Source organism: Anser anser (assembly GCF_964211835.1).
Source record: "Anser anser genome assembly, contig: HAP1_SCAFFOLD_425, whole genome shotgun sequence".
Taxonomy (NCBI): Eukaryota; Metazoa; Chordata; class Aves; order Anseriformes; family Anatidae; genus Anser; species Anser anser.
In genome coordinates, this window is record NW_028153985.1 from 51,884 (window position 1) to 61,349 (window position 9,466).

General features: G+C 71.0%; 1 protein-coding gene across 1 annotated transcript; it reads left to right on the plus strand.

The window, feature by feature from the left end:
* Positions 1 to 879: 879 nt before the first annotated feature.
* Positions 880 to 8,995, plus strand: LOC310891043 (hydroxyproline dehydrogenase-like; the record flags this gene model as incomplete). Its single annotated transcript, XM_083853341.1, has 9 exons — positions 880 to 1,057; positions 1,970 to 2,157; positions 3,923 to 4,043; positions 4,173 to 4,250; positions 4,372 to 4,452; positions 5,934 to 6,080; positions 7,727 to 7,872; positions 7,975 to 8,085; positions 8,882 to 8,995. Coding segments are annotated over exons 1-9 (1,142 nt in total), but the record flags the coding sequence as incomplete, so codon positions are not given.
* Between the last annotated feature and the right edge of the window lie 471 nt (positions 8,996 to 9,466).

Here is a 9,466-nt window from a genome sequence, read left to right on the forward strand (position 1 = left end):
GCGGGGGAGTTGTGGGGCAGGGGGCTCTGCCCCACATTGCGGGGTTGCTGTGGGGTGTGGGACACGTGGGGGGGGGGGGCTCTGCCCCACCGAGCAGGGGCTGTGGGGCACGGAGGGCTCCCGCCCCACACGTGGGCGCGCTATGGGGCAGAGGTAGCGGGGTGTGGGGGCTCCTGCCCCACGGAATGGGGTCAGTGGGGCGCGGAGGGCTCCCGCCCCACACTTCGCCTCGCTGTGGGGCGCAGGCCCTGCGCTGTGGGGTCTCCTGCCCCACACCTCCAGGCTCGCTATGGGGCACAGACCCTGCCCCACGGAACAGGGTCGGGGGGGGCACGGGGGTCCCCTGCCCCACACATTGCCCCGCTATGGGGCACAGGGGCCCCCCTGCCCCACACATTGCCCCGCTATGGGGCACAGGGGCCCCCCTGCCCCACACATTGCCCCGCTATGGGGCACAGGGGCCCCCCTGCCCCACACATTGCCCCGCTATGGGGCACAGGGGCCCCCTGCCCCACAGATTGCCCCGCTATGGGGCCCCCCTGCCCCACACATTGCCCCGCTATGGGGCCCTCCTGCCCCACACATTGCCCCGCTATGGGGCACAGGGGCCCGCTGCCCCACACATTGCCCCGCTATGGGGCCCCCCACCCCCCACGTTGCCCCCCCCCCCCCCCCCGTGCCCCCGCTCCGGGTCACGGCCCCGCTCCCCCCCCCCCCCCCCGGCGCCCTTCGCCCCCTGCCCCCCACGTGCCCCCCACGTGCCCCCCACGTGCCCCCCACGTGCCCCCCCCACGTGCCCCCCCCCGCCCCCCCCGGTGACCCCGGCCGACCCCGGTTAATGGTTGCCCGCCGCGGGCTATTAAAGGCCCGGCTCCGGCCCCCCCCGGCCACCCCCGGCCCGATGCCGCCGCCCGAGGCCCCCCGAGGCCCCCCCCGGCCCCCCCTGGACTTCGGCGCGGGGGCGGCGCTGGGGGCGCGCAGCGGCTGGGAGCTGGCGCGGGCGCTGCTCGTGCTGCGGCTCTGCGGGGTGCCCGGCCTGGGCCGCCACGCCGAGACGGTGAGGGACCCGCGGGCACCCGGGGGCACCCAGGGACCCCCAGGGACCCCCAGGGACCCCCCCGGACACCCCCGGGACACCCCTGGGACACCCCCGGACACCCCCGGGAACCCCCCGGGACACCCCCGGGAACCCCCCGGGACACCCCCAGGGAACCCCCGCGACACCCCCGGACACCCCCCCAGACACCCCCTGGGACCCCACATCTGCCCCACGGGGTGCCCGTAGGGTGTCCATAGGGTGCCCCATAGCGCCCCATAGCGAGACCCACAGCGCCCCACAGGGTGCCCCGTAGGGCCCCACGCCCGCCCCATAGCACCCCCATACCTGCCCCATAGGGCCCCATAGGGTGTCCCGTAGGGTGTCCCGTAGTGCCCCACAGCGTGCCCCATAGGGCCCCGTAGCGCCCCATATCCGCCCCATAGCGCCCCATAGCGCCCCATATCCGCCCCATAGTGTCCCATAGCACCCCATAGCGCCCCATAGTGCCCCATAGCGCCCCATATCCGCCCCATAGCGCCCCATAGCGTCCCATACCCACCCCACACCCACCCCATAGCGCCCCATAGCGCCCCACAGCGCCCCATAGCGCCCCATAGCGCCCCATATCCACCCCATAGCGCCCCATAGCGTCCCATACCCACCCCATAGCACCCCATAGCGCCCCATACCTGCCCCATATCCGCCCCGTAATGCCCCATAGCACCCCACAGCCGCCCCATACCCACTGCACACCCACCCCATAGCGCCCCATATCTGCCCCATAGCACCCCATAGCGACCCATAGCGCCCCATAGCGCCCCATACCCGCCCCACACCCACCCCATACCTGCCCCATAGCGCCCCACAGCACCCCACCCGCCCCACACCCACCCCACAGCACCCCATAGCTGACCTATAGCTGCCCCCCAGGTGCTGCGGGCGTCGCGGCGGGTGCTGGGGGCGCGGCTGTGGGGCGCGGCGCTGCGGGGCTCCTTCTACGGGCACTTCGTGGGGGGCGAGACCCCCGCGCAGCTGCAGGGCGCCGCTGGCCGCCTCCGCGCCCTGGGGCTGCGGCCGCTGCTGGCGCTGCCCAACGAGGACGGGGGGCAGCACGGCGGGTAGGGGGGGGCAGGGGGGGTGGGGGTGGGGTGGGTGGGGGGTGAGGTGGGGGGTGGGTGTGGGGCAGCTGTGGGGCAGGTGGGGGGCGGCTGGGGGGTGGGTGTGGGGCAGGTGGGGGGTGGGTGTGGGGCAGCTGTGGGGCAGGTGGGGGGCGGCTGGGGGGTGAGGTGTGTGGGGTGGGCATGGGGCGGCTGTGGGGCAGGTGGGGGGCAGGTGTGGGGTGGGTGTGGGGCACGATGTGGGGCAGGTGGGGGCGAGGTGTGGGGTGGGTGTGGGGTGGGCATGGGGCATGGGATGGGTGTGGGGCAGGTGGGGGGTGGGTGGGGGGTGAGGTGTGGGGCAGGTGTGGGGCAAGCATGGGGCAAAGTGTGGGGCACAATGTGGGGCGGGTGGCGGGTGGGGGTGAGGTGTGGGGTGGGCGTGGGGCACGCTATGGGGCAGCTGTGGGGGTGTGCTCTGTGGGGCTCACCATGGGGCAGGCTGTGGGGCTCGCTATGGGGCGCTGTGGGGTGCTGTGGGGCGGCTATGGGGCGGCTATAGGCGCTATGGGGTGGCTATGGGGCAGCTATGGGGCAGCTGTGGGGCAGCTATGGGGCGCTATGGGGCAGCTATGGGGCGCTATGGGGCAGCTATGGGGCACTATGGGGCAGCTATGGGGCACTATGGGGCAGCTATGGGGCGCTATGGGGCAGCTATGGGGCGCTGTGGGGTGGCTATGGGGCGCTATGGGGCGCTGTGGGGCAGCTATGGGGCGCTATGGGGTGCTATGGGGCGCTATGGGGCGGCTGTGCGGTGCTATGGGGCAGCTATGGGGCGGCTATGGGGCGCTGTGGGGCAGCTATGGGGCAGCTATGGGGCGCTGTGGGGCAGCTATGGGGCAGCTATGGGGCCGCTATGGGGCGCTATGGGGCGCTATGGGGCGGCTATGGGGCGCTATGGGGCGCTATGGGGCGCTGTGGGGCAGCTATGGGGCAGCTATGGGGCGCTATGGGGCGCTATGGGGCCGCTATGGGGCGCTATGGGGCGCTATGGGGCGCTGTGGGGCAGCTATGGGGCGGCTATGGGGCGCTGTGGGGCAGCTATGGGGCAGCTATGGGGCGCTATGGGGCGCTGTGGGGCAGCTATGGGGCGCTATGGGGCGCTATGGGGCGCTATGGGGTGCTATGGGGCGCTATGGGGCGGCTGTGGGGTGCTATGGGGCGCTATGGGGCAGCTACGGGGCAGCTATGGGGCAGCCATGGGGCACTATGGGGCGCTATGGGGCAGCTATGGGGCGCTGTGGGGCGCTGTGGGGCGCTGTGGGGCGCTGTGGGGCAGCTATGGGGCAGCCATGGGGCGCTATGGGGCGCTATGGGGCAGCCATGGGGCGCTGTGGGGCACTATGGGGCGCTATGGGGCGCTGTGGGGCGCTGTGGGGTGCTATGGGGCGCTATGGGGCGCTGTGGGGCGCTATGGGGCAGCTATGGGGCGCTATGGGGCGCTATGGCTCGCTGTGGGGCACTATGGGGCGCTGTGGGGCAGCCATGGGGCAGCTATGGGGCAGCTATGAGGCACTATGGGGCAGCTATGGGGCAGCTATGGGGCACTATGGGGCACTATGGGGCGCTATGGGGCGCTGTGGGGCACTATGGGGCAGCTGTGGGGCGCTATGGGGCGCTATGGGGCAGCTATGGGGCAGCTATGGGGCACTATGGGGCTCTATGGGGCAGCCATGGGGCGCTGTGGGGCGCTGTGGGGCGCTATGGGGCGCTGTGGGGCCCGCAGGGAGCCGCAGCTGGAGGCCAACGGCCGCGCGGCGCTGGCGTGCGTGGGGCTGGCGGCCGGCACGGGGCCGGGGGCCATGATGCAGCTCAAGGTGACGGCCCTGCTGAGCGCCCGCCTCTGCGTGAGTGGGGGGGGAAGGGGGGCCCCCGAGGTGTGGGGCAGCCCCCCAAGTGTGGGGCAGCCCCCCAAGTGTGGGGCAGCCCCCCAAGTGTGGGGCAGGGCCGGGCTGAGCGCGCCGCGGGCCCCGCAGGAGACGCTGTCGCAGCGGGCGGAGGAGCCGGGCTCGGAGCTGAGCGTGGAGCGCGTGATGGCGGCGCTGGGGGGCGAGGTGAGCCCCACACCCACCCCACAGCGCCCCATAGCGCCCCATAGCTGCCCCATAGCTGCCCCATAGCGCCCCATAGCGCCCCACAGCCGCCCCACGTCGCCCCACGCTCTCCCCACGGCAGGCGCCGGCCTTCTCGTGCCTGAGCGCGGCCGACAACGCGCAGCTGGGGGCCGCGCTGCAGCGCCTCGACGGGGTGGCGGCGGTGAGCGGGGCGGGGGGCGGGGGGCTGGTGTGGGGCTGCCCCACGGCGTGGGGGGGTTGGGGGGGTCGGCCCTACAAGCGTCCCTGCCCCATAGCTGCATCCCTGCCCCACGGCCACGTCCCTGCCCCACGAATGACCCTGCCCCATAGCCGTGTCCCTGCCCTATAGCCATGCCCTGCCCCATAACCAGGCCCCTGCCCTATAGCTTCGTCCCTGCCCCACAAGTGCCCCTGCCCCATAGCCACGACCCTGCCCTATAGCCACGTCCCTGACCCCATAGCCGGGTCCATACCCCATAGGCATGTCCCTGCCCCATAGCAGTGTCCCTGCCCCCTACCCGTGCCCCTGCCCCATAGCAGTGTCCCTGCCCCCTACCCGTGCCCCTGCCCCATAGCTATGGGGCTGCCCCACCTGTGTCCCTGCCCCATAGCCGTGCCCCTACCCGTGTCCCTGCCCCATAGCGGTGTCCCTGCCCTAGAGTCACGTCCCTGCCCCCTACCCGTGTCCCCGCCCCATAGCTATGGGGCTGCCCTACAGCCACATCCCTGCCCCATAGCCGTGCCCCCGCCCCCTATCCATGCCCCTGCCCCCCATCCATGGGTCTCCCCCTACCTGTGGGGCTGCCCCATAGCCGTGTCCCTGCCCCACAAGTGTCCCTGCCCCATAGCCGTGCCCCTATCCGTGTCCCCGCCCCATAGCCATGTCCCTGCCCCCTACCTGTGTCCCTGCCCCATAGCCGTGTCCCTGCCCCATAGCCGTGCCCCTACCTGTGTCCCTGCCCCATAGCTATGGGGCTGCCCCATAGCGGTGTCCCTGCCCTATAGTCACGTCCCTGCCCCATAGCTGTGTCCCTGCCCCCTACCCGTGTCCCCGCCCCATAGCTATGGGGCTGCCCCCTACCCGTGTCCCTGCCCCACAAGTGCCCCTGCCCCCTATCCGTGTCCCTGCCCCCTATCTGTGGGTCTCCCCCTACCCGTGGGGCTGCCCCATATCCGTGGGGCTGCCCCCTATCTGTGGGGCTGCCCCCTACGTGTGGGGCTGCCCCCTATCCGTGGGGCTGCCCCATATCCGTGGGGCTGCCCCGTATCCGTGGGGCTGCCCCCTATCCGTGGGGCTGCCCCCTACCCGTGGGGCTGCCCCATATCCGTGGGGCTGCCCCCTACCCGTGGGGCTGCCCCCTATCCGTGGGGCTGCCCCCTACGTGTGGGGCTGCCCCATATCCGTGGGGCTGCCCCGTATCCGTGGGGCTGCCCCCCATCCGTGGGGCTGCCCCCTATCCGTGGGGCTGCCCCCTACGTGTGGGGCTGCCCCCTATCCGTGGGGCTGCCCCCCATCCGTGGGGCTGCCCCCTATCCGTGCGGCTGCCCCCCATCCGTGGGGCTGCCCCCCATCCGTGGGGCTGCCCCCTACGTGTGGGGCTGCCCCATATCCGTGGGGCTGCCCCCCATCCGTGGGGCTGCCCCCTACGTGCGGCCCCGCAGGCGGCGGCGCGCAGCGGGGTGCGGGTGCTGCTGGACGCGGAGCAGAGTGAGCTGCGGGCGGCGCTGACGCTGCTGGGGCTGGCGCTGATGGGGCGCCACAACCGCGCCGCGCCGTGGGTCTGGCACACGCAGCAGGCCTACCTGCGGGTGGGTGCGGGGAGATGTGGGGCTGGGTGTGGGGCTGGGAGTGGGGCTGGGCGTGGGGAGATGTGGGGCTGGGCGTGGGGAGATGTGGGGCTTGGTGTGGGGCAGGGTGTGGGGAGATGTGGGGCTGGGCGTGGGGCAGGCCTACCTGCGGGTGGGTGGGGGCATGGGGCAGGGTGTGGGGAGATGTGGGGCTGGCACACGCAGCAGGCCTACCTGCGGGTGGGTGCGGGTGTGGGGCTGGGCGTGGGGAGATGTGGGGCAGGCCTACCTGCAGGTCCGTGGGGCGATGTGGGGCGGGCTGTGGGGCGGGCTGTGGGGCAGGGCTGTGGGGCAGGGCTGTGGGGCAGGGCTGTGGGGCAGGGCTGTGGGGCAGGGCGTTAGCTGTGGGTCCGGCACCCCCTGCCCCCAGGCCATGCCCCCAGGGGGTCAGCTGTGGGGCAGGGGTCAGTTATGGGGCAGGGGTCAGTTATGGGGCAGGGGTCGGTTATGGGGCAGGGGTCAGTTATGGGGCAGGGGTCAGTTACGGGGCAGGGGTCGGTTATGGGGCAGGGGTCGGTTATGGGGCAGGGGTCGGTTACGGGGCAGGGGTCGGTTATGGGGCAGGGGTCGGTTATGGGGCAGGGGTCGGTTGCAGGTCAGGGGTCAGTTATGGGGCAGGGGTCGGTTACGGGTCAGGGGTCAGTTATGGGGCAGGGGTCAGTTACGGGGCAGGGGTCGGTTATGGGGCAGGGGTCGGTTATGGGGCAGGGGTCGGTTGCAGGTCAGGGGTCAGTTATGGGGCAGGGGTCGGTTACGGGTCAGGGGTCGGTTATGGGGCAGGGGTCAGTTATGGGGCAGGGGTCGGTTATGGGGCAGGGGTCGGTTATGGGGCAGGGGTCAGTTATGGGGCAGGGGTCGGTTATGGGGCAGGGGTCGGTTACGGGTCAGGGGTCGGTTATGGGGCAGGGGTCAGTTATGGGGCAGGGGTCAGTTATGGGGCAGGGGTCAGTTATGGGGCAGGGGTCGGTTACGGGGCAGGGGTCGGTTATGGGGCAGGGGTCGGTTGCAGGTCAGGGGTCAGTTATGGGGCAGGGGTCGGTTACGGGTCAGGGGTCGGTTATGGGGCAGGGGTCAGTTATGGGGCAGGGGTCGGTTATGGGGCAGGGGTCAGTTATGGGGCAGGGGTCGGTTATGGGGCAGGGGTCGGTTATGGGGCAGGGGTCGGTTACGGGTCAGGGGTCGGTTACGGGTCAGGGGTCGGTTATGGGGCAGGGGTCAGTTAGGGGTCAGGGGTCGGTTACAGGTCAGGGGTCGGTTACGGGGCAGGGGTCAGTTAGGGGTCAGGGGTCGGTTACAGGTCAGGGGTCGGTTACAGGTCAGGGGTCGGTTACGGGTCAGGGGTCGGTTACGGGTCAGGGGTCGGTTACAGGTCAGGGGTCGGTTACGGGTCAGGGGTCGGTTACAGGTCAGGGGTCGGTTAGGAGTCAGGGGTCAGTTATGGGTCAGGGGTCGGTTGTGGGGCAGGGGTCAGTTATGGGGCAGGGGTCGGTTGTGGGGCAGGGGTCAGTTACGGGTCAGGACACCACGCTATGGGGCAGGGCTCGGCTGTGGGTCCGGGCTCGGCTGTGGGTCCGGGCGCCCCCCGACCGCCCCCCCCCGCCCCCCAGGACGCCGTGGGGGACCTGGGGGCGGTGCTGAGCCGGGCCCAGCGCCTCGGGGCCTGCGTGGGGCTGAAGCTGGTGCGCGGCGCCTACCTGCAGCACGAGCGCGCCCGCGGCGCCGCCCTGCCCAGCCGCCGGCACACCGACCGCAGGTGGGCCGCGGCCCCCGGGGACCCCCGCGGGGACCCCTGGAGGGACCCCGAAACCGCCCCGAATCGCCCCAAAACGCCCCAAATCTCCCTGCCCCCCCCCAGCTACGAGCAGTGCCTGGAGCTGGCGCTGGCGCGGGCGGCGCGGGCCGGGGGGCGCCTGGAGCTGATGGTGGCCACGCACAACGAGGGCTCCGTGCAGCTCGCCGTGCGCAGGTGGGCGTTAATTGGGGGTTAATTGGGGTGCGGGGGTAATTGGGGGGTGTGTAGGGGGGTAATTGGGGGGTGGGGGGGGGTAATTGAGGGGTTACTGGGGGGTGATTGGGGTGTAAGGGGTTAATCGGGGGGGTGACGGGGTGTGTAGGGGGGTAATCGGGGGGTAATTGGGGTGTGGGAGGGGTTAATTAGGGGTGTGGGATGGGTTAATTAGGGTGTGGGGGGGGTAATTAGCCCCCTGGGGGGTAACTGAGGGGGTAATGGGGGGTGATCGGGGTGTAAGGGGTTAATCAGGGGCGTGACAGGGTGTGTAGGGGGGTAATCAGGGTGTGGGAGGGGTTAATTGGGGTGTGGGAGGGGTTAATTAGGGTGTGGGGGGGTAATTAGGGTGTGGGGGGGTAATTAGCCCCCTGGGGGGGTAATTAAGGGTTGACGGGGGTTATTGCGGGACAATGGGCGGTAAATGGGGTGTAATTGGGGTGGGGTGGGGGTAATTTGGGGGGTAATTAGGGTGGGGGGTAATTAGGGTGTGGGGGGGTAATTGGGGAGTGGGAGGGGTTAATTAGGGCATGTAGGGGGGTAATTAGCCCCCGGGGGGGGTAATTGGGGTGTGTATGGGGGTAACTGGGGGCTTAATGGGGGGATAATTGGGGTGTGGGGGGGTAATTGGGGTGTGTGGGGGGTAACTGGGGGCGTAATCGGGGTGGGCTGGGGCTAACTGGGGTCTGCGGGGGCTAATTGAGGTGGGGGGGCTAATTGGGGTGTTAATCGGGGTGTTACCGGGGGGGTCCCGCAGGATGGAGGAGCTGGGGCTGCCACGGGACGGCGCCGTGTGCTTCGGGCAGCTGCTGGGGATGTGCGACCACGTCTCGCTGGCGCTCGGTGCGGGGTTTTGGGGGTCCCGGGGGGGGTTTTGGGGGTCCTGGGGGGGGTTTGGGGGTCCTGGGGGGGGTTTGGGGGTCCCGGGGGGGGTTTGGGGGTCCTGGGGGGGTTTTGGGGGTCCTGGGGGGGGGCTGGGGGGCCTCGGGGGGGCTTTGGGAGGTCCTGGGGGAGTCTGGGGGCTCCTAAAGGGGATTCGGGGGCTCCTCGAGGGGGGTTGGGGGACCTTCGGGGGGTCCTGCTCTGGTCTTAGGGGTCCCCGCTGGGGTCGTGGGGGCCCCTCAGTGGTTTTGGGGCTCCCTTTTGGGGTCTGGGGGCTCCCTTTTGGGGTTTTGGGGCTCCCTTTTGGGGTCTGGGGGCTCCTCTGGGGGGCTCTGGGTCCCCCCAATGGGGTTTTGGGGCTCCCAAGGGGATCTCAGGGCTCCCTTTTGGGGTTTCGGGGCTCCCAAGGGGATCTCAGGGCTCCTTTTGGGGTCTTGGGGTTCCCAATAGGGTTTTGGCC